This window comes from Cebidichthys violaceus, unplaced genomic scaffold (genome assembly GCF_023349555.1).
Source record: "Cebidichthys violaceus isolate CVI_PGR_0920_01 unplaced genomic scaffold, fCebVio1.0.p SCAF_12, whole genome shotgun sequence".
NCBI classification, from domain to species: domain Eukaryota; kingdom Metazoa; phylum Chordata; class Actinopteri; order Perciformes; family Stichaeidae; genus Cebidichthys; species Cebidichthys violaceus.
In genome coordinates this window covers 12,550,357-12,573,133 of record NW_027176285.1, presented here as the reverse complement: position 1 = coordinate 12,573,133, position 22,777 = coordinate 12,550,357, and the positions used below count along the sequence as shown (strand labels likewise).

The window sequence follows — 22,777 nt, the reverse complement described above, 5'->3', positions numbered from 1 at the left end:
GTTGAGGAATATATTTTAGGATTTGGACACTTTAAAAGTTTTAGATTTACAGTTTAAAGTATTTAACAAGTTTTTCTATTAACATCAAGTATTTGTAGACTGAGGAAGAAAACAGGCTTCTGTGTGAGACAAGGCATTTATTGGAAGCTTTTATAATCATCATTTCCTGAATAACACCAATTATGTTTCACACACACACAAATCATCAATTTGGCAATTTGTTCGGTTAACTTTCCAACACCAACATTACGAGGATGGCACATTTAAATAGACACCATTAACCTGCTGAGGGGGAACTAGTTAAGACAAAGTATGAAATGAGAACTTCCTGTTCCAGCGGCACCACAGCCGAGTGCATCTAGTGCTACTTTCTAAAACATTACAACAGATAGACAGTCGAGTCACTGGATAAAACTTGTTTTACGTGTGTGTGTGTGTGTGTGTGTGTGTGTGGAGAAAACAGCACATGGATGGAAAATGTTTACAACAAATACAACACATACAGGTGGAAAGTTTTAACATCGGAGAGCAACCAAAGACGGTTCATCTAAAAGGTAAAAAGGTAAAGTAACGTCACAGGTGTGCAGTTTACTTCCGGCTTCTTTTGTTCGTTTCATCTACAGCTTTATGGTTCTGTTCTCTTCCCAGTCAGTCGAATGGTCCAGTGAGAGCGACGACGCCCCGTAGAAAGGCGTCCCGACGGGCCCGTCTGGTGGCTAACCGTTAGCCCCAGTAGCATCTCCTACACTTCTTCAACTGTCACAAGCAAAAACATGAAGAGTGGCAATAAGGGAGGAGGGAGGAGGGGGGAGGAGGGGCAAAAGAGGAGAAGGAACAGGTCGTTTGTGAGATGAAGTCAGAGGAGTTCTCCTCGTCTTCCTCCACACTCGGTGTTAAACGCGTCCCGTCACTTCCAGCTGGCTAAAGGACGTGACGAGGTTATAGTGGGCCCGCTCGTCATCCGTCAGCTCCATGTTTCCGGGCCGGACCACCACCACCACGTTCACGCCGGCGTCTTCAGCGGCTTTCGCCTCTGCAACGACAAATACACACGAGTGAGTACGTGGAGCTGAATCCCCCCACATTGATGTACGTCAGTTAGCTAGCTTTAAACGTTAAATCAAAGCTGTTAACAGCATCAAAACATCTGGTTGTCGCGTGTTTGGTTGTCAAAATCGATATTTTAATAGTGGACTCAAGTTCTACAGAATCCAAACTGGATCACGAGCATTTCAGCATAAGAAAGTCCCGACCCGATCTCATACGTTTGGTATCGAGACACATTTGTTTACATGACAAACTCCACAGGGCTCCTTTAAGAAGACCAGCAGTTTGTGAGGGGGTGCTTCAAGCTGAATGCTAATGTTAGCATAGCATGCTGCAAACTCTTTTTAATTAACACTGTACACAAAGTACAGCTGAGGCTGATGGGAATAAAATAAAAGCACATTAAACACAATTATAGAACTAAATACGAATAAAGAATAAAAACCTAATTTCAGCAAAGATTTTTTTTTCCCCCAAAGCATATCGTTATTTAAAAAAGGAAACATTCCAGTGTGTATTATTAATTATAATTATTATTATTATGTATTTCCAATGCAGAAGTCATAAAGACATCACTGTGAACATTCTCACCTCGAGTGACGTCGGTCAGGAATGTGAGTTCCTCGGGTTGACAGCCGATCCTCTCAGCGATCCTCTCGTAGCTTTTAGCGTCCACTTTAGCTCCTAAACTGGTGTCAAAGTGTCCGTCTAATAACTGGAAGCATTTAAAATATCATCAGCCACAACACACACATATCACATTTACAGCATGATTTAAAACAACAAATAATAAAACCATAAAAAAGACAAATGTTCCTTCCCTGATAGGTCAGAAAACGTGTTAAACAAAGCTAATTATGTAAAATAAATCGAATGTCAGTGTCTATGTGTGTATGGAAATATCTTGATCTCCTGATGAGTAATAAATGCTGTACTTACATCTAAAACATCTCCTTCGACGGAGTATCCAAACAGAAGTTTCTGTGCCTCCACGCTTCCAGACGAGTAAATGAAGACTTTTAGTCCGTGAGCTCTCCACCTTCTGATGGACGGAGTCACATCCTGGTAGACCCTGTTTATGAACACACGAGCCAGAAGATAAACATCATTTCATTACTTTCAGAATGCTCACTGACCACAGTTGTATGTCCTAACAGCATCTCAGACATCTAAACCGGATTATTAGTTTGAGCCTGGTTTGTTATTATTTTCAGAATAGATTGTAAAGAAATTATATATTTTAGCCATTTTTCTATTTTAATTAAAAATATCTAAAAATATTAATAAATCAGTCTTTGAAATCTTAGTTAGTTTTGTCTTGTTTAAAGACAAACATATAAAACATATTTGAAATATTGTTTAAATGAGGCCCTGATCGCAAAGTTATTATTACGTTATAACATGTTTGTATTTATGCTAATTGACTACAGGGCTGCAATTTACAAATGTTTTTTTATTATTATTATTGGTTAATCTCATTTTCTTGATCTTCAAGTTACATGTTCCGTTCGGTTAAAGTCCAGAACCACAAGATTACCAGTTTACTGTCACATCAGACAAAGAAAATAAAGCAAATTCTCACACGCTGAAATACATTCATGTTTAACATTAAACATTTAAAAAATCAATAAAAACCTTATTGATATCAAAACGGTTGCTTATCACCTAATCAATTAATGGCATCAGCTCTAATTGGCTAGCAAATAACCATAATGTGGAGCAATTTAACTGCACTGTAGTATTACGACTGGATGATGTTTTAATCCCGCCCGAGAATGGCGGACCCCGCCACTATTAATGAAAACTCCTATATAGCGACTTTAATACCAATTCTGTGTTAAAATAAAAACTCCTCTGGACTTCAAACCACAGAAGTCATTATGTTTTAATTTTTAAAAAGATGTGGGGAGAGAGTCCCGGTTGATGGACCGTTACATTCAGTATTCATGTTCTCTTCCTGGAAACCTTGTTGAGTCATCACTCCAGTTTGAGCAGAGCAGAATTTTGAAGTGAGGAAAACGGATCAGTGTACTTACTCGCCTTTGATTCTCCCAGAAGAATACGCCGCCCTCCACATGTGACCCTGGAGCTGTTTGAGTGCCGTGGACTTCCTGTCTGCCGCCATCTGCCACATCACGTTGTCCACCACCTCCCTGATGGCCTTCTCCTCGTCCGTGTGGACCGTCTGGTCCACGGCGTGAACCGGGCACGACCGGTTCTGTCTCATGTCCTCTTCGATCTGTAACCACGGTCAAATCAAATCCTCAGGAATCAGGAGGTTTTCACCAGCTAGTTTATCACTTTTATAATTAAAAATCTGGCTTTTTTTTTGTCATCTACAGGTGAATAATTCTCCGCTTCACATCTCGATAATTTCAGCAAAATTAAGACATTTTATGAGTTAAATTAACAGTGTTTTTTTGCATTCTCACATAGATGGTTCTGTACTCCAGAGCATTCATTTAAAAATAGAGGTTAAACTTTTGATTTTCGGCTCTAATTTAAGAGATTTAACATCCGTCTTGTGTCACACAAACAATATAAATTATCATCCTTTTTACACCTAGTCCCCAGTTTTAAGGGTAAACAAATGTAGTTTAGCAAATAAAAATGTTTATGTGGCTGCAAATCCCCAGAAATAAAATGTTACATGAAGTATTTGAAATAAACAAAACCTAATTATTAATAAAAGTAATCCATAGTTGCAGCTCTGTTACATACAGAGTCTTCTCCTCCTTCACTCTCTAAGATGTTGACCATTAGAGGCAGGAAGAAATTAGCTCTTGATTCAATCTTCAGAGCTCTTCATCTCGTCACCTGTTTCTTCAGCAGATGAACATCTTGTTTGCACTCGTCTTCCTCCCAGTGATTAGACAAGTACTCCTCCAGATGCTCCCTGATGTACGGAAATAAGATATCCTGAAAAACACAAAGTGGAGTCATTAGGTGAGAGAGAAATAAATAATTCAGATGCAAAATATGGTTTGTATCCATTAAGAAAAAAAATCAAGATGAATTCTATTTTCATTAATAATATTTAATGTACTGTTTTGTGCCTTTAGTGCATAATATTGTGACTGTTTGTGTATTTTGTGATTCATGAATGTTATGCTGTCTTCATAATGAACATCTGGATGGATCTACTTACAGCTCGTTGGTTGTGTGAAAACAGTTAAAATAAATACTGTCCAGTGACAATATGACATATCCTTTAAATCTGGGTTTTACTCAAACTATTGTCCATCTGTTCTGGAATTATCTTGTATCTTATATAAAGACAATAACAATAAAACAGCTATCAATGCTATTAGACTATACTCCCAATTCAATGTTTTTTTATTTAAATTACTTTCTATTTACTTATGTTGACCCCTATCATGTTTTATATTACTTATATATAATATATTATATTTAACCATCTGTTTAATTAAAATAATGGTAAAAAAGTAATTTACAAGTTGGAAACTTGTAATTACGACAACTCCCATATGACATGAACGCGGCATATGGTCTGTTTTTATCGGGAAGTGACTTAATATTCTGACAATTACAGTTACATTTTAAACGAGTTTGTTGTGTAATGTGACTATAAATGGGGTAAATAAGAAAAAGGAGCAAGAAAATATACAAGAATATGAAGAAAAATATGGTTAAATGAGTCAAACACCGTCGAGCTGAAGCTGGTTTATAGCTGGTGACAGTCATCTGTTAGCATAGCGCTAAGCTACATAACTAGCTTAACATGCTATTAGTATGCTGTAAAAAAAACAACAGCTCCGTCTAATATAACTCACCTTTACAAATGTGATTGGTGTTGTTGTTCCTTCGATATCCAGCAACAGTGCACTGGTGCTAGCAGGAATTGAAACAGTGGCCATTTTTTATTTTTAGGAGAGTCTGCAGCTGGTTAGCTGACGTTAGCTTAGCTTATAATTAGCACCACCACCACAGTGTTGAAAGTAAATAAGCGCTCCTCGCTGGTTCTCGAAATTATTATATTATTATCCGAGCGCAAAGAGATGTAACGTTACCACCTGGTTAGCTGCTAGCTAGCTAGCTATGCTTTGCCATCACTGTCGCAGCTAACACACACACACTACTGACTTGACTAAAAGAGAGCAGTGAGCACACATGTTCAAAAGCTGTCATGTCAGTTTAGGCCGCTGCTCGGCGGGATGGCGCTACTGAGCGTGCTTCTGCCGCAAAATACGCGAAGAAGAAGCAAACGGAAATAAGCTGCGATGAAAACAAAGCGACGCTCAAGTAACGGGTTTAATATCCAGAATCTAACTTTTTGGGGGGTTGTTTTGTTTTGTTTTGTTTGTTTTTTTTATTCATAAATACAATTATTATTGTGTTTAAATAACAACTGATAAAGTCATGATGTTACACACTCCGGTACAGTAGGTGGCGGCATGCACCTTAAACGTTGGTTTGTAGTCCGCCAATAAACTGAAAGAAGAAGAAGAAGAATCTGAAGAAGCGACGCTCACAAATCACCTATCAAACTGTAGCAACTGAAACTCAATTTTACCTTTATGAAACATAATTTTGTCTAAATTTAGACTAATATTAAAATTGTATTAACTTTGAGCAATCTAACTAGTTTGTCTAAGAGTTACAAACTACGATATATGACACCAAAATATTAGCTTAGCATTAGCAAGCCAACTAGCTTAGCTTCTGCAGACGACGTAGCTTTGAGTTTAGCAACAAAAACAAACAACAATGTCGGACGATTATGAATTCAGCGAGGATCCGACCATGATGCGAATGGAAGAGGACGGGGAGGCAACCAGCGATGACCCGATGATGTCTGCGGCCGGAGACTGTGGCCTGATGGGGGGCGAGGCCGAAGGGTCGAGAATAGACGCCAGTAAAAACGAGGAGGATGAGGGGTACGGTTACGTTACACCCATCTTAGGTTTTAAAACTCATCTTAGAGTTTAAATGATGAGGGGTACGGTGACGTTACACTCATGTGTAGTTCAGAACGGTTACATTACACTCATCACCTCATCGTACAGTTAAAACTAGTCCCTCATTTTACAGTTTAAACTAGTCCCTCATCTCACAGTTTAAACTAGTCCCTCATCTCACAGTTTAAACTAGTCCCTCATCTTACAGGTTAAACTAGTCCCTCATCTTACAGGTTAAACTAGTCCCTCATCTTACAGGTTAAACTATTCCCTCATCTTACAGGTTAAACTAGTCCCTCATCTTACAGGTTAAACTGGTCCCTCATCTTACAGGTTAAACTATTCCCTCATCTTACAGTTTAAACTAGTCCCTCATCTTACAGTTTAAACTAGTCCCTCATCTTACAGGTTAAACCAGTCCCTCATCTTACAGGGTAAACTAGTCCCTCATTGTATAGTTTAAACTAGTTCCTCATCTTACAGTTTAAATTATGAGGGGTACGGTTACATTACACTCATCTTATAGTTTAAACTAGTCCCTTATCTTACAGTTTAAACTAGTTCCTCATTTTACAGTTTAAACTAGTCCCTCATTTTACAGTTTAAACTAGTCCCTCTTACATTTTAAACTAGTCCCTCATATTACAGTTTAAACTAGTCACTCATCCTATAGTTTAAACTAGTCCCTCATCTTACAGGTTAAACTAGTTCCTCATTTTACAGGTTAAACTAGTCCCTCATCTTACAGTTTAAACTAGTCCCTCATCTTACAGGTTAAACTAGTCCCTCATCTTACATGTTAAACTAGTCCCTCATCTTACAGGTTAAACTAGTCCCTCATCTTACAGGTTAAACTAGTCCATCTTGCATGTTAAACTAGTCCCTCATTTTACAGGTTAAACTAGTCCCTCATGTTACATGTTAAACTAGTCCCTCATCTTACATGTTAAACTAGTCCCTCATCTTACAGTTTAAACTAGTTCCTCATCTTACATGTTAAACTAGTCCCTCATCTTACATGTTAAACTAGTCCCTCATCTTACAGGTTAAACTAGTCATATCTATGTTGAATGTTGTGATAAACTGAAGGATGAAGTGTTCCTTTATGTGTTGAATGTTTGTGATAAACTGAAGGATGAAGTGTTCCTTTATGTGTTGATGTTGAATGTTTGTTATGAACTGAAGGATGAAGTGTTCCTTTATGTGTTGATGTTGAATGTTTGTTATGAACTGAAGGATGAAGTGTTCCTTTATGTGTTGATGTTGAATGTTTGTGATAAACTGAAGGATGAAGTGTTCCTTTATGTGTTGATGATGAATGTTGGTGATAAACTGAAGGATGACATGTTCCTTTATGTGTTGATGTTGAATGTTTGTGATAAACTGAAGGATGAAGTGTTTCCTTTATGTGTTGATGTTGAATGTTTGTGATAAACTGAAGGATGAAGTGTTTCTTTATGTGTTGATGTTGAATGTTTGTGATAAACTGAAGGATGAAGTGTTTCCTTTATGTGTTGAGAACATCCTCCTCCTCCTTCAGATAAATAAACTCTTTAAAAAGTCTCTTGGATCAGATGTAAAATGCATCTTCACAAAGCTGAAAACAGTTTGTTCTTTTTAGAGATGCGTGGTTCTCACAGGACAGAGACGCTACAAACATATGATGATCTTATAGAATATGATGCATTGGTGTACATTAAAATAGACAACAGGATATAAAGGAGTTAACATGCAACATACACATGAATGCAGCAGTAATAATAATCCAGAAACAACAGATATAATAGTAAAATACTGACAGGGAACATTTTACTGCACTGGGTACTTTACATACTTTAAAGTACGTTTTGCTGAAAATACTATTTACATACTTTTACTTCAGTGAGGTTTTGAATATTTTCACAGTGTGGTATTAGTACTTTGAAGTAAAGCTTCTGAATACTTCCTCCACCACTAGTTGTGAATAACAAACGAGTGCCGTTTTCTCATTCTGCATTGTGAGTGATGATTGCTTTAAATGTGCTCTTTTGTCAACAGGAAGATGTTTGTTGGAGGGCTCAGCTGGGACACCACTAAGAAGGACCTGAAAGATTACTTCTCCAAGTATGGAGAGGTTGTAGACTGCACCCTGAAACTGGACCCCATGACCGGCCGCTCACGGGGCTTCGGATTTGTGCTCTTTAAAGAACCTGACAGTGTTGACAAGGTACATATAGTCCTGCTCCCAGAATCACTGTTTACATATAATCTGTATGTAATGCTACATGCACAGTAGTGACATATAAGGTAAAATTAAGCTCTCAAATAGGGAATAAATTAAGCAGCAGATTGATTGATGATAAACATAGTTGAAGTCGTATAATAAAGTGAAACAAAACGGCTACCCAGTCTGATTATTAGCTTAATTACAAATATTATTGGCATTGAGGTTAGATGTCTTTACTACAAACAATCAGCTGCATGTATTTGGTTCTGCAGGTTGTTACACATAAGGAACATAAACTCAATGGAAAGGTCATTGATCCCAAAAAAGCCAAGGCCATGAAGAGCAAGGAGCCCGTGAAGAAGATCTTTGTTGGTGGTCTCTCTCCAGACACTCCTGAGGAGAAAGTCAGAGAGTACTTTGGTGCCTTCGGAGAGGTATGTTTATTTTTAACGTCACCAGATATAGCTTTTAGTTGAAGCTGTGGCTCATTGGAATCACTTTTTGTATCCATTAACTCGTGTTATTTTCTACATTCGTTGATAATGTGAACAGTTGGAGTCCATTGAACTTCCCATGGAGAACAAAACCAACAAAAGAAGAGGCTTCTGCTTCATCACATTCAAAGAGGAGGAGCCAGTGAAGGGGATCATGGAGAAAAAGTACCACAATATTGGACTGAGCAAGGTACACACTCCTCCTCCTCCTGTCAAATACAACTCAATCTCCTGATAAATAGTCTGGCACGTATTATTGGAGGCTTTTTATAATCGATAACATGATCGCTGTGGAGCTAAAACTTAATTGGTGTTCCCTTAGTGTGAAATAAAAGTGGCAATGTCCAAGGAACAGTACCAGCAGCAGCAGTACTGGGGAGGAAGAGGTGGATACTCGTCCAGGTCTCGAGGAAGAGGCGGTGGTGAGTGGAGAAAAACTTAAAATGAATAAAGCACCTTTTAAATCCCTGCTAAGCAGTGCATTGTGAAATTTAGGAATAAGAAAATGAAGCGTATGAAATGATTACTTAATATAAATACGGATGTTTCAGAGAAAATGTCTCTTAAAGTCATGGAAAACCTTTCGCCAACAACAACAGACATACTTTAAAGTACTTTTTACACATGTCAAAGAGAGGGTAAAGATTCCAAGTAATAATAAAAGTACTAATATTGATCTGTTTAACTGCAGGTCCCAATCAAAATTGGAACCAGGGTTACGGCAACTACTGGAATCAAGACTATGGGAATTATGGGAATTACGGTTATGGTAATCAAGGCTACGGAGGCTACGGCGGCTACGATTACCCCGGTTACAACAACTATTACGGATACGGTGACTACAACAGTAAGTGGCGCCCACTCAGCTGTTCCACCGGTCTGCTGTTACCTGTGAAATGATTAATACACCTGTAATCAGATTCTGTACCACACGTTTAGATCAATCCGGCGGATACGGCAAGTCTCCGCGGCGTGGTGGTCACACCAACAGTTACAAGCCGTATTAACGGAGGAAAAACGCTCGTCTTCAAGTAGGTATGTAAAGACAGAAATACACCCTGTACTTTGGATTTAAAGTAGTTATATTTACTTTGCTGTTTGGTAACATTTTGTATAATTTCCTCTTGTAAATTTCTTTTTCTCAGCACCGTCAAGTGCTTTACAGTAGTGGTAACATAGAGGCTACACACGTGTGCCGATTATTTTAACAGCCGGCCTTCTGCTGCCTCTTTTGCACCTTCTTTTTTTTTTTTTTTTTTTTTTTTTTTTTTTAAATCTGTAACGTTAACAGGTAAAGTACTGCTACTACAGTAAATGGATGCCAAAGTTAAGGATGTGCAAGGAAACAGAAAAGGAAGTATGTTGTCTCCTAACTCTGACATACCTTGTTTGTACCTGCCAGCGGAGCTTCCTTGCAGGCCATGAGCTGACTCCCAGATACTCTCAGGGCCCGCTCAATGCGGACCGGGTACGAGAAGCATACGCTCTCGAATGCTGCCATTTGGTATGGTCTTACAACATCCTGTATCCGCATTTCTAAACTAAACAATATGGGACACGTCCAGCTTTGTCATCTTTCTTTCCATTTTTTTGTTATTTCTTTGCAACTGTTTGTAATGTAAAACTTAAACAAATATACACATGTAATTGTCATTTTTTACAGGCCCTTACTTCCCCCCACAAGTAATGATCATAAATATGTTAAATTAACTATTTGCTTTTCAAAGGATACGTACAGCATTCTCTGGACTTTCCAGTTCCTATTGTTAATATATGCATTCCTAATCTTACCCACAATGCTTGTTTCTTGATTTAGCTCTTGTAGCCAGTAGTCCATGAGCTAAAACCTGGTTGGAGACTGTGTTTGGGGGATAAAGTGCTTTACTTTGTCTGCGTGTACTGCTCTGTTTTGTGTTACTCACAGCGATGGAAGAGAACTCCTCTTTTTTGTTAATTTTCCTGTAACAAATTTTTCTCTTATAACCTTTTGTAAAACAAGAAGTTTCCAGACAATTTGCATGTAATGCTTTCTGTAATGTGTATTTTTTTTTTTTTCACCAATCGAAGGTTTCTTCCATTTAGTATTTTGACTTCTTCAATTTATTGCACTTCAGGATTTCTAGCTTATGGACTAACTTTTTTTTTTTTTTTTTTAACTGTAAAATGTTAAATTAATTGTTCTCAGTTTGTTTGTTTTTGACATTGGACATTTTAAACACGGGGGATTCCTGTTTGTTTTTGAACTGAAGAGGTTTTTTGTTCACCTAAAGCTGATCTGTGTTCCTCTGTTTTTCGTAGGTTTCAGAGTGATGAGCTGGTGGAGCGAAGGCCAGAGAGAGAGAGAGGATGAGGATGATGATGATGATGATGATGATGGTGGTGGTCTCCAGCAAAGATCACTGAGCTGATTGTAAGAGAATAACGAAGAGCACTTTGACCTGCAGTACACTTCCTCTACGTTTACCGGAGTATTTGTGTCATATCTTAACAAAAAAAAAACAACGTTTTTGGTGTTTTGCATTTATTTAGATTGCTGCAAAGATTTAGCAGTTTGCGTTCCTCGTCCCTTCTTGTTTTTTGTATTTAATGTTCTCAGATGCTATTTGTGAATTTGTTTGTTACACAACTGAAATGTTAGATCAGTTGGAACAGATCACACATTATATATATATAAAAATATATTTAGTGCTATGAAAGAATGCAGACAAAAGCGGTGTTACAATTGATCCTCTTTATTGCAGTCCTCGGTCATAAAATACATGTAATTACAGAGTTTATCAGTCAAACATACAGCATATATACACACACAGGTAATTGGACATTTAAGAAATGCGATAAAATACAAATAAACATTTGGATTTGTGATCCTTTTTGTGAAATATTTATATTATGTCACATGTTAGTGGAGTGTTCAAGGAAGTATTTCAGCCAAGTTTCTAACAATTTATCTTCTCATCTTTAGCTTTATCGCAGCCTAATCAATAAGCTTGCAGTTGTGCACCCTTTGAATTTAAATAAATATTTTTGCTCTTGTTTGTTTGAGCTGAAATGACCAGAGACTCGTGAGTGAGTGCGTCTTCAATGCTCAATAAAAAGAGGTGAGCTTTATCCACCTGTCTTCATGGCTTTCAGTCCTGAAGGGGTTTTATATGACTTTAGTGGCGAAGAGGATGATGAGGATGATGATGATCAGCACAACCACACCGATTATAATCATCATTTTGACGTTTTTCCACCAGTATTTCCTGGCGACCCGCGTGGAAGTTCTTTGGAACGAGTCGGCCTGAAAAAGAAACGTAAAGGAAACCAAATGAAAGACCAGCGATGAAGGAAGTACAGGATCCTTTTACTCCACTAATATTACACATCAAAGTCTGTTGATGGGTCTCGAGGGGTTCTAATGCATGATGTGAGAAAAGGTTGTTTAAAGGTTTTAGTGTCTCCAGACGGAGGAGAGTGAAGTCTGATGAACCAGCCCGCTGCTCATCTCTGCTGCAGGCTGAAGGATCCAGGATAACTGTTTGCAGTCGGGTTGCATTGTGGGTAAAGTAGGCGCTGGATTTTGAGCAGGGAGAAGAGTGTGTGGACTAAAAATAGGCAATAATTCTGGTTCTGCTACATCACTTTTCCACCATGAATCTGATAGTATAAGATAAATGAGTGGAGTACTCCTTTAACCAAAAGTACCAGTACAGTAATGTAGAAGTACTTGCATTACAAGTACCTGTAAGTATTACCTGTGATATTCACTTAAAGCATCGAAGGTAGAAGAAGTCGTTCTGCAGATAAACACGACTGATCTCTGATAATGGCAGCAGTGTTAGAGCAGCATGTTACTGCTCCAGGTGGAGATACTTTCACTGCTTTACATATAGTCAGATAGTTTAGTCCAGTGGTTCCCAACATAGGGGTCGGGCCCCTCCAAAGGGTCACACATGAAAATATATTTTCAGGGTTTCTTACAAAGCTAGTCATACCTAAACGTGCTCAATAATGAATGAGATAAATAGAAAAAGTCAAATTAAAATGCATAATTTCTACGAGCAGTTTCGCCATGTCAATCACAACATATCAGATAAAAAAAAAAACATGTTTTTTGGGAGACAAACTGCCAGTAAAAGCTCCAAAGTGTGTGGAGAGGACATTCAATTTGGATTCATAATGACAGTGATGGTGAGGGGAAGCAGAATATTTTTTTGGGTCATTACAGCTGACAGTCGCATAACATATATTTACAGCCTAGTTTTGTTTTTGTCATTCCTTATGGATGGTGGTCCTCAAAAACATTTGTAAGAATCAGAAGTGGATCTTAAGCAAGAAAAGGTTAACAAAACGTGTATTTAAATGAAACCATTTGTGAAGTTTAGAGGGGAAATGTCTCTGATTAACTCTTAACAGCACAAAACCGTGTATTTTATAAACTTTTATTTATTTTTTTAATGTTATATCTTAATCTGAAAAGTAACTACTCACATAGCAAGTAAAAAGTACAATAGTTCCTTCTAAAATGTAGTGGAGTAGAAGTATAAAGTTAAGTACAAGTATCTTAAAATTGTACTTTAGTGAATGAGATTAGGTACTTTCCTCCAGCAGCCTCGTTGTTTTAGTGAATATAAAGACTTAAAGCTCGTCATGATGAGGTACTTACAGACGCCTGCAGGTCGTCGGTCTTCCCGATCAGATCGTCTAGTCTGTCTCCTCTCTCCAGCACTTTGCTGATGTTGTCTTTCAGGATGACTTTAACCTCGTTCACCTGACTCTGAACCGTGTCCAGTTTAGCCGCCGAGCCGGAGGCCGGCGCCTGAGGGCGTGTGTCAGCCTGAGGGGGAAAACATTTGGGAGGAAATCGTTTTAATATTTAGTCAGAATCTCCACAAATTCAGCAACGAGAAAAACCACACAGGAAGTCAAAGATCAACAACATCTGTGGTCATTTTAAAAGACCGAACCTCACTTCCTGTAACAAGCGGAGAGCTGTCAGTGTTTAGCTGAGGCCTGCGATTGTCACATGAAAACCTTCAAACCTGCTTATCACAATGTGGAGAATGAATTATAGATAATATCAAGAAGAAAAGCATCTTAAAAAACTATACGTAAACAATATTTAAACTTATTAAAAGTACACCACGTACCATCACAGCTGTGTTTCTCTGTCACCAACAACAGAACTCATACAAAAAGAAATAAAATAAAGTTTCCACGAAGTGATCCAGTCCTCCAGGTGTAATGAACGGAAGCAGAGCTCTGAGCTTCTTGTGGCTGCATGAGTCACACAGTAAGAGCTGAACAAATGTCTGCTGAAGGTTGCACCTCTGCTGTGTTACTCATTAACTGCCTTCACTCTGAGTCTCATTGGCTTCAACAGGAGCCAGTGTCGTCTTCGCCTCGAAGAACTCAAATCAGCACTTTCACTTCCTGCTTCTCATGAACTCTGCTGCCACACACTCATCTACCCTTTTAAGACTTTAAAACAATAAAAGAAGACATTTCAGTTAATGTTCTGTGTGTGTTTACGTACCATCAGCTGTCAGAGGAACAGGATCCACACCAGTGCTGAGCTGACGTCTCTGGGCAAAGGGCTCTGTGTTTTCAGCAGAGAGATATTTGCAGGGCAATAAAGAGGTGAAGTCGCTCCGTTGCTTCACTTCCTCATCCTGTGTTGTGCAGCTTGTTAGTTCAGCAGCCAGCGACAGCTCAATGAACGCAAATGTGCTGTTTTGAAGCGCAAGTTCAGCCCTCGGTTTAATTTGAATATTGGTAGTCTTTTTATTCAGTCGTCACGCACACTACAATAAGCATAAACAGTGGGATATGTAGTAAACAGTGTGACTGAAAAGGAAAAGGCTGATGCTTAATGCTTATATATAAGACTGTCCTACATTCTGAGCAATTTATGCTGAAGAAATATAATAAAAGAAAATAATAATTCACACTTGTAACTGAACACAGACACAGCTCACAGTGCTCTACATGTTAAAGTTAAAAAGAGATAAACAGGTAAATAAAATATATGTATTATATATAGAAATATAAACAAAAAAGTCTGAAATACAATATGACAATAATTATTATAATGAGGATAATAATAATAACAGATGAATAAAAAGGCAAAAAGCAGTTCCGTTAAAGGGCAGACATGAACATAAAAGTCTTTAGTCTGTTTTTAAAGAACTTGACATATTCTGATCAACCTCATAAACCTGTAGCCTCGGTGCTAATTAGCAGATATTAGCATGCTAATAAGCTAAACTAAGATGGTGACCCTGGTGAACACTACCGCCACTTCTTTCTCCTCCATTTCTGCTTTTTCCTCTCAAGTATTGCAGCACAACAACCAACATGAACAGTGTGTATCACCACAGCTACACGAGGAAGTAGAGATCAGGGTGAAGAGGAACAGGAATAACTGTAGAATTATTAAGATCTTTTACTTAAAAGTAGCTATACTACAGTTTAAAAATGTTCTGTTACACGTCCTGCATTTAGAATCAAACTTAAAGTGTGTAAAATGCTGCCAAAGTATTAATTTGTTCTACTGAATAACAATGCATTGTACTTTAAAGTACTCATTATGCAGAATGGCCCATTTCAGAATAATATAATTAACATTATTGAATTATAATGATCGATGCATTAATGTGTTCATCACTTTAATGTTGCAGCTTGTAAATATGAAGCTGATTATAATTACTTTCTATACTGCGGGTAGTTTAATCTATAATAGTATGTCATACTTTAGATTTCTATTTTGTGTTATCAATCTACAATGTCTACAATGTAACTAAAGGGATCAAATACATGTAGTGGAGAACATATTAAACATTTAACTCTGAGATGTAGTGGAGTAGAAGTATAAAGTAGCATCAAATTAAAACACGCAAGTAAAGTTTAAGTACCTCAGAGTTGTACAATACTTGAGTAAATGTACTTTGAAGTCAAGAGATAATCTCATTCATATATCAATCCTGACTGTAAAAAAAAGAATACCCCAAGGGAACAAATAAAGTGCATTTCTAAATCCACCTTCAAACAGGTCGAGACATGCTTTGATAGTACTTTGTACTAGATGTACTTCCTTGATAGAGGATCTGGCCATGAGTCATACAAACTGAACATTGGGAGTGTGCTGTACTTTGTCAAATACTAAATAAACAGTGAAGGAATATGTTTGCTCAAAGTCAAATAGAAATATCTAATGAATGAATGCACTATTTAGATAAGACAATTAGGACCAGTTGTAAAGACAGTGCAGTATGTGAGTGTGATGCACGCTGGCTGTCTCTTTTACAAGTACTCATTGTGATCATGGACTTCGTTTAGTTTTAAGATATTATAAATCAATAGCAAATGCACTGGAACGCAATGCATGAGCACAGTGTTCCAGTATTTTAGGGGTTAAATACAATGGATGGCCACAACAACACGATCACCTGGATATACTGCATTTTATTACTAGCCCTGCAATAAATCTCACTCTTGAGAAGTTTATGATGATGTTTTCTTGTTCAGCTATCAAACACACAGTTGTACACTCGGCTCTGTGAGAAGCAGTTTCTTTGACTGTGGTCAGTGTTTGTGTACGTAAATGACAGCAACGCTTTAAATTATAATGCAATTGGTGTTTTTGTCCATATAGATAGGGCTGTGAATATAATGCAATCCAATACAACAACTCTACAAATCATGTAGTATGTTTTGCAGGCAAACTCTTAATCTTTAACGTAGGTCAATTTACTACAGCTGTCTAATAAAAGTACCAAGAATACAATAAATACAATATTACTTTACTCTAAATGATAAATAATACTATAATGTTGCAAAAAACTGAAATAATAAAGAAGATAGCAACCAGGGCTATTTCGAAACCTAAATTCAATTTGAGCACATGTCCTCTGCTTTCACTCTACAAAATGTTTTTGATAGCTTTAGTTACTTGTTATTTTGCAGATTTAGATTAATAATACAAAATATAATTCTAAATTGTGATTTATTATTATAGAATAAACTACACAGCATTGAATTAATCAATGAAGTCGTTAAAATGAGCTCCACCTTTACTGGCTTCAACATTAATGCATCAATAATTAAAATCCATATGTATTATACTGAAATTTGCCATTCTGCATAATCAGTATTTTTACTTTTGGTACTTTGAGTATATTTTGATGGTAATACTTTTGCACTTTTACTTAAGGAAAAGTTCGAATGCAACTTGTGTTTTAGTGTTTTTTAGTGTTGTAAAAGATCAGAGTACGTCTTTATAGAATATGTTACCACATTTAAGGTGATTGAGGTGAGTTATTTTTACAGTCACTATTTTTTATGATTATTTTGCATTGTGTTTTTAATGTTTATTTTATGTTTTAATGTTTTATTTTGTATAGTTCAATTTGTATGTTTATAATACTTTAACGATTATTTTACCAAATACATTTTAATTTAATTTAATTTAATTTAATTTAATTTAATTTAATTTAATTTAATTTAATTTAATTTAATTTAATTTAATTTAATTTAATGTGGCGCGTCAACGCCATCTTGAGGCTGTCCGTGCTGCTGCCTGAAGGACCTTCACTTGTAAACATCCTCGGCTCTCTCAGCCGTATACAGCCCCCACTGAAGAGGCGATGAGTACTTACCGGCGTGTATTTATCAGCCTATTACAATATTACCATTAATATTAATATTAACCGTGTAGGACAACCGGTGAAACGTTACATCAGTTGTTTCCCACAGCTTTACGTTAAATCCGCCTGTCGTAAATCTTGAAATGCTTTTAATCTCCACCGTCAAGAGTTAATTATTGTTTTTTTATAATCAGTGTCGGCGAACATCAGAAGCTACTTTCACTCAAAGTGCGACAGTATCGTTATAATTCCGTTAAATTCAGGATTTCTCTGCACCGAGAACCGACACCGACACCGACCGACGAGCTGAAGATGAACCCGAGTGGAGCGCACCGCGGTGGGAAGACTTTCCTGTTCACGTCCGAGTCCGTCGGAGAAGGACACTCCGGTACTGTGTTCATGTATAACTGTGTGTACTACTGTGTGTACTGCGGTAGTACTGTTGTAGTACACTGTCTGGACTGTCAGTGGTGGAAAGTAACTGAGCAGGCTACAAGTACTATACTACGTACCATGTTGAGGTACTTCACATAAGTATTTACATTGTATGCCACTTTAAACTTCATCATCATACTTTTAATGCCATGCATTTTACTTCACTACATTCATTTAACTGCTTCAGTTACTTTAATGACAACTCAAATATGATGATGTATTATTATAGATTAAACTACCCAGAAGTACACAAAGTAGTTAAAATAAACTCCACATTTACCAGCTGCAACATTACAATAATAATGTAGTATATTGTCTTCCAAAATGTGTCATTCTGCATCATGAGTACTTTTACTTTTGGTACTTTCAGTGTATTTGTATGCTTATACTTTAGAATTAATATTGGGAATGCTTTTACTTCAGTATTGCTACTGTCCTGAGTATTTCTTGTAAAGTACACATTATGCAGAATTTTATATATATATATATATATATATATATATATATATATATATATATATTACTGGATTATTATTATTCATGCATAATGTGTTAATGTGTGCATCATTTATTAGTTGATTTATATTCATATTAATCTTAATATGCAGAGTAGCTTGTCAAACAAATGTACAACACTGGAAATACTCAAAAAGTACTCAAGGACAGTACTTTCATAAGTTTTTTTTAACTGTAGAAAGTTATTTTCCTTTAAGTTTATTAAACTACGGAGCCCCAAAAGTCACTAACCTTGTGTATAAAAATCATGACATCACATTCAGTAAGTTGTGAGAAGTATTAGGATTAGTATTCACGTATTTATTTGTGTCTCTGACGTTGTGTTCACAGATAAAATGTGTGATCAGATCAGTGACGCTGTGCTCGATGCGTATCTGAGTCAGGACCCCGACTCTAAAGTGGCCTGTGGTGAGTTTTCAGTGTTTATCATCTAAAGGAAAGCCGACTGGAGGATTAACTGTTTATCATGTGAGTGTGCAACTCCGTGTCTGTCCATGGCTAATATCGCATACCGCTGCACCAAACTGCATCATCATTTTTTAGGTGATCACTTACAGCTGTTTGCTCAAAGACCTCTCTGGATTGCGCTGACTCACCCGCTCTTAAAATACCTTTCTATTACCTGTTTGATACTGCCATTGATTGAGTGCTGGCTGCTCACGCACTGCTCTTAAAGGTACAGTGCGTGGCATTTAGGGAGATGTATTGGCAGATATTAAATATACTATTAAGTATGTTTTCTTTGGTGTATAATCACCTGAAATCAAGAATCTTTGTGTTTTCGTTACCTTAGAATGAGCTGTTATTAACCTCACCACTAGATGTCGCTAGATCCTAAAAACTGCTCCTTTAAACCCGGTCTAGATTTGAATTCTAATATTAGTTTTAAACCGCCAATAATACTCAGACTAGATCTGTGTTTGCCCTGCAGATCTTTCTGGCTTTCTCAAAGCTCATCAAATGCATTTCCCTGCCTCTGAAACGTTCCCTTTGTGCTCTCTTCGCGTGACTTCTCTCAGTTTCTTCTCAATCACGCTGCTTCAGACTTCAGTACACAACAATTGACTGTTTAAGAAACTGTGATTATGCAATGCATCCACACAAAAATGTGTAATATAGCCTGATTCGGATTGTTGTCAAGTACAAATGTGATGTTTTGCTCCAGAATGTGTGACGAAGACGGGCATGGTCCTACTGGTTGGAGAGGTGACGTCTAAGGCCATCGTGGATCTCCAGACGGTGGTCCGAGATACCGTCAAGAAGATCGGCTACGATGACTCTTCAAAAGGTGGGAGGGTTCTTATTTAATAACCTTTTTTCTCTCAGGGATTTAAGTGACTGAGTCCCAACTGTGATCTGCAGGTTTTGACTACAAGACCTGCAATGTGCTGGTGGCGCTGGAGCCGCAGTGTGAGGAGATATCGGACTGTGTGTTTGAAGGCAGGGATCAGGAGGACATCGGGGCCGGAGACCAGGTTCAGTATTTCACCTTTAAACCTCAACTTTATCCAAACTAAACTCAGACTTTATTTTCCGTTCGTGTCCGCCTGCTCGTCTCCTCAGGGTCTGATGTTCGGCTACGCCACCGATGAGACCGAGGAGTGCATGCCGCTCACCATCCTGCTGGCTCACAAGCTCAACTACAGGATCAGGGAGCTGTCGCTCAGCGGAGAGTGTCCGTGGATACGACCGGACTCCAAATCACAAGTGAGCCGTTTTAAAAGCCGACAGAGGGGCTCACACACACACACACACACACACACACACACACACGGGGGTTTAAAGGCACCGGCGGTTTGACTCCGACCCACTTCATTCATTACATCAGGGGTCACTAATAGGCGGACCGCGGTCCGGATCCGGACCCAGACGTCGTTGTATCCGGACCCAGGACCTAAAACCGATAGATAATTGAGAATTATTACATTTTGACGGAGCGCTTGTATTTTAACCGGCGCAGCTTTTCCAGCCTTTACGTCACTTGTTCAGTGGCGTAAATCACACCACGTGATGCAGCTCAGCCAATCAAATATGGGTATTCTAACAAGTTTCCTGACTCGAGTGAGATGTACACACACGGGGAGACGACGAAAGAGAACGAGGAGTAGGAGAATTATTCCGTGAGTCAGAGAAGTTATTTCACATGACGTTCTCCAAAGAGAGAGAAGTGGTCAGAGAGACCAGAGAGACCAGAGAGACCAGAGAGACCAGAGAGACCAGAGAGACCAGAGATACCAGAGATACCAGAGAGACCAGAGTCTTTAACCAACAATGAACAGACTCTTATTTGTGAATTCTTCCCACGGACAGTTTAAAACCAGTGTGTCTCATGTGTTCAGAGACCGTGACGATTATTAAAAGTGGTAACAGGAGCACACAGGAGTTATAGGTGACTGTATGAAACCTAAAATGAGTCACCGAGAGGCTGAGGAGGGGAGACTAACACGCCGGCCGTCAGTGATTCACAGATCCAGTTGCTGCGTTTTGTAGATTTATTTGCAGGAAGGACAAACAAACACGTTCTAACGACTTTCAGAACTTCGTACGAAGGCGATCAAAAGCAGAATAAGACTCCCTCTCTCACCCTTCTCCTTCCATTCACAGAAGTAAATACTGAACAGCTGATACCCCCAACACCACGTGACTCTATTACCGTAAGTGACCCAGCAAGGTGCACAGAAGGACACAAGCTATGTTCCAGTATATTAGTCTTACACTCCGGACTGCAGCCACAACATTCAGGAACGTTTTTTCACAGCTCCCCAAAGATGAAATACAGTGACATAAAATATGCACCAAAACATCTCCTCTATCTTCACTGTGCTGTTAGTTTTGACACTGAGGAGTGAAAAGAGCTTCCTGTCCTCTTCTCTGCAGGTCACGGTGGAGTACAGAGACAACTCTGGAGCCATGGAGCCTCTGCGAGTTCACACGGTGGTCATCTCGGTGCAGCACATCCCGGACATCACCCTGGAGGAGATCAGACGCCATCTGATGGAGAAGGTGGTGAGGGTCGTCATTCCCGCCAAGTACCTGGACGACAAGACCATCTACCACCTGCTGCCGAGTGGCAAGTTCCTCATGGGCGGCCCACAGGTGAGCGAGGACTGAACCAATGGGAATGTGATAAAAAAAAAAAAACCTCAATCAAGCAGAAGTTGATGCTTTTATTGTGTCATCAGAGCGATGCAGGACTCACGGGGCGCAAGATCATCGTGGACACGTACGGAGGATGGGGGGGGCACGGAGGAGGGGCTTTCTCCGGGAAGGACTACTCCAAAGTGGATCGGTCCGGAGCGTACGCGGCACGCTGGGTCGCCAAGTCTTTGGTCAAAGCTGGGCTGTGCAGGAGAGTCCTCGTTCAGGTGAGGAGGGTTAGAGCTCTGGACGTACGAGTAGAAACACAATCCACGTTTAAAAACATCTGTCTGTTTGTTTTGAACTGAACAGAACTGATCCTTAATACTCTGAAGTCAGAAGATCTTCTGACAGCTGATCAATAACGACGTATGTCACTCCCTTTAGATCTCCTACGCCATTGGTGTGAGCCATCCGCTCTCCATCTCCGTGTTCCACTACGGCTCATCGAACCGGGACGAAGACGAGCTGCTGCAGATAGTGCAGAAGAACTTCGACCTGAGGCCCGGCGTCATCGTGAAGTACGTGTAAAAACTCATGTTTTTAGTGTGTTCTTTTTGTTCCTGTAAATATTAACGTGTACTATGACTTTATTTCTTACAGGGAGCTGGGTCTGAAGAGGCCGATCTACCAGGCCACCGCCTGCTACGGTCACTTTGGCAGAGAGGAGTTCCCCTGGGAAAAACCAAAGTCTCTGGTGTTTTGAGTTATTTTTTGGGGGGGGAGTCGCTCACATTCCAGTTATGTCCTCCTATTAATCAAACAATCAAAGGAATCCATTCATCCAAATACGACAAACATAAACGTCTTCTTCTCTCTGACCGTGAACTGTTGAGGCAGTGGCCTTTTGTTGAAGAATTCATTTTGATTTTAACAAAATCATGATTTATGCTGTTTTCCTGTATGAGAAATTGTAGTTTGTTTAAAATAATAATGATGATGATGATGATGATGATGATGATGATGATGATGATGATGATGATGCAATGAATGGGATTTTCTTTCTTTTGAATATTGTGGAAGAATTGTCCGATACTGTCAAATTTATATTAAAAAAAACTTAATGTATTTTGATAATATTTGGTGATTAAAGCGCTGCATAAACCTCCTCACGTACTTCACTTCATTTTACAGTTGAAGTACTTTTACTTTACTTGATTAATAGTTATAAAATGGTAATTTGAGTAATTATACTTAGTTACTTTTCACCACTGTATTACCAAATATGTGATTGAGGTGAGTTGTTATAGTTATATTATGGGTTTACTTAACTTTTTAATTTGGTTTTCCTTTGTTTGTTTTGTTTTATTTACCTTTTATTTTATGTTTTATTTTGCTTTGTTTTATTTTATTGTAATGATTTGATTAGTACCTTTTCCACCAATATTACTCTTA

At 38.4% G+C, this 22,777-nt stretch overlaps 4 protein-coding genes across 9 annotated transcripts; 2 read left to right on the top strand and 2 right to left on the bottom strand.

Annotated features, from left to right (window-relative positions):
* Positions 1-117: 117 nt before the first annotated feature.
* Positions 118-5,207, bottom strand: enoph1 (enolase-phosphatase 1). The gene is made up of 6 exons (XM_068706467.1): positions 4,842-5,207; positions 3,865-3,966; positions 3,084-3,286; positions 1,987-2,119; positions 1,639-1,762; positions 118-1,033 (listed from the first exon to the last, which is right to left on the bottom strand). Exons 1-6 carry the CDS (start codon positions 4,923-4,925, stop codon positions 894-896), a joined length of 786 nt encoding a protein of 261 aa, XP_068562568.1. The 5' UTR covers positions 4,926-5,207; the 3' UTR covers positions 118-893.
* Positions 5,208-5,477: 270 nt separating this feature from the next.
* On the top strand, positions 5,478-11,723 carry hnrnpd (heterogeneous nuclear ribonucleoprotein D). Of its 5 annotated transcripts, none has more exons than XR_011102269.1 (9): positions 5,478-5,945; positions 8,004-8,172; positions 8,445-8,606; positions 8,725-8,856; positions 8,989-9,088; positions 9,358-9,513; positions 9,606-9,697; positions 10,069-10,170; positions 10,965-11,723. XR_011102269.1 is itself a non-coding variant. In XM_068706465.1 (8 exons), the coding sequence occupies exons 1-7, from the start codon at positions 5,776-5,778 to the stop codon at positions 9,671-9,673; spliced, it is 957 nt and encodes a 318-aa protein (XP_068562566.1). In that variant the 5' UTR covers positions 5,478-5,775; the 3' UTR covers positions 9,674-9,697; positions 10,965-11,723. The 5 variants fall into 5 exon arrangements, 3 of the variants coding, with proteins under 3 accessions (XP_068562566.1, XP_068562565.1, XP_068562567.1); XR_011102268.1 differs by having other exon boundaries at positions 9,606-9,701; XM_068706465.1 differs by lacking the exon at positions 10,069-10,170.
* si:ch73-234b20.5 (uncharacterized protein LOC449923 homolog) lies at positions 11,383-14,324 on the bottom strand. 2 transcript variants are annotated; one of them, XM_068706471.1, is made up of 3 exons: positions 14,185-14,324; positions 13,315-13,485; positions 11,383-11,949 (listed from the first exon to the last, which is right to left on the bottom strand). In XM_068706471.1, exons 1-3 carry the CDS (start codon positions 14,185-14,187, stop codon positions 11,812-11,814), a joined length of 312 nt encoding a protein of 103 aa, XP_068562572.1. In that variant the 5' UTR covers positions 14,188-14,324; the 3' UTR covers positions 11,383-11,811. The 2 variants fall into 2 exon arrangements, with proteins under 2 accessions (XP_068562572.1, XP_068562570.1); XM_068706469.1 differs by lacking the exon at positions 14,185-14,324 and adding an exon at positions 13,799-14,033.
* Positions 14,325-17,242: 2,918 nt separating this feature from the next.
* mat2al (methionine adenosyltransferase II, alpha-like) lies at positions 17,243-22,490 on the top strand. The gene is made up of 9 exons (XM_068706463.1): positions 17,243-17,681; positions 18,575-18,652; positions 19,410-19,532; positions 19,607-19,719; positions 19,808-19,951; positions 21,122-21,340; positions 21,427-21,609; positions 21,770-21,903; positions 21,986-22,490. The coding sequence occupies exons 1-9, from the start codon at positions 17,606-17,608 to the stop codon at positions 22,086-22,088; spliced, it is 1,173 nt and encodes a 390-aa protein (XP_068562564.1). The 5' UTR covers positions 17,243-17,605; the 3' UTR covers positions 22,089-22,490.
* Positions 22,491-22,777: the final 287 nt, after the last annotated feature.

Bases quoted from the DNA above. Each gene is read 5' to 3' on its own strand.
- enoph1 (XM_068706467.1), bottom strand. From the start codon at position 4,925: ATGGCCACTGTTTCAATTCCTGCTAGCACCAGTGCACTGTTGCTGGAT. The intron at 2,120-3,083 runs GTAAGTACACTG...GTTCATAAACAG, and splicing joins TCTGGGAGAATCAAAGGCGA to GGTCTACCAGGATGTGACTC. The intron at 1,763-1,986 runs GTAAGTACAGCA...AAATGCTTCCAG, and splicing joins TCGAAGGAGATGTTTTAGAT to TTATTAGACGGACACTTTGA.
- hnrnpd (XM_068706465.1), top strand. From the start codon at position 5,776: ATGTCGGACGATTATGAATTCAGCGAGGATCCGACCATGATGCGAATG. The intron at 5,946-8,003 runs GTACGGTTACGT...TTTTGTCAACAG, and splicing joins AAAAACGAGGAGGATGAGGG to GAAGATGTTTGTTGGAGGGC. The intron at 8,607-8,724 runs GTATGTTTATTT...TAATGTGAACAG, and splicing joins ACTTTGGTGCCTTCGGAGAG to TTGGAGTCCATTGAACTTCC.
- si:ch73-234b20.5 (XM_068706471.1), bottom strand. The intron at 11,950-13,314 runs GTAAGTACCTCA...TTTCTTTTTCAG, and splicing joins CCGACGACCTGCAGGCGTCT to GCCGACTCGTTCCAAAGAAC.
- mat2al (XM_068706463.1), top strand. From the start codon at position 17,606: ATGAACCCGAGTGGAGCGCACCGCGGTGGGAAGACTTTCCTGTTCACG. The intron at 17,682-18,574 runs GTACTGTGTTCA...TTGTGTTCACAG, and splicing joins CGTCGGAGAAGGACACTCCG to ATAAAATGTGTGATCAGATC. The intron at 21,904-21,985 runs GTACGTGTAAAA...TATTTCTTACAG, and splicing joins AGGCCCGGCGTCATCGTGAA to GGAGCTGGGTCTGAAGAGGC.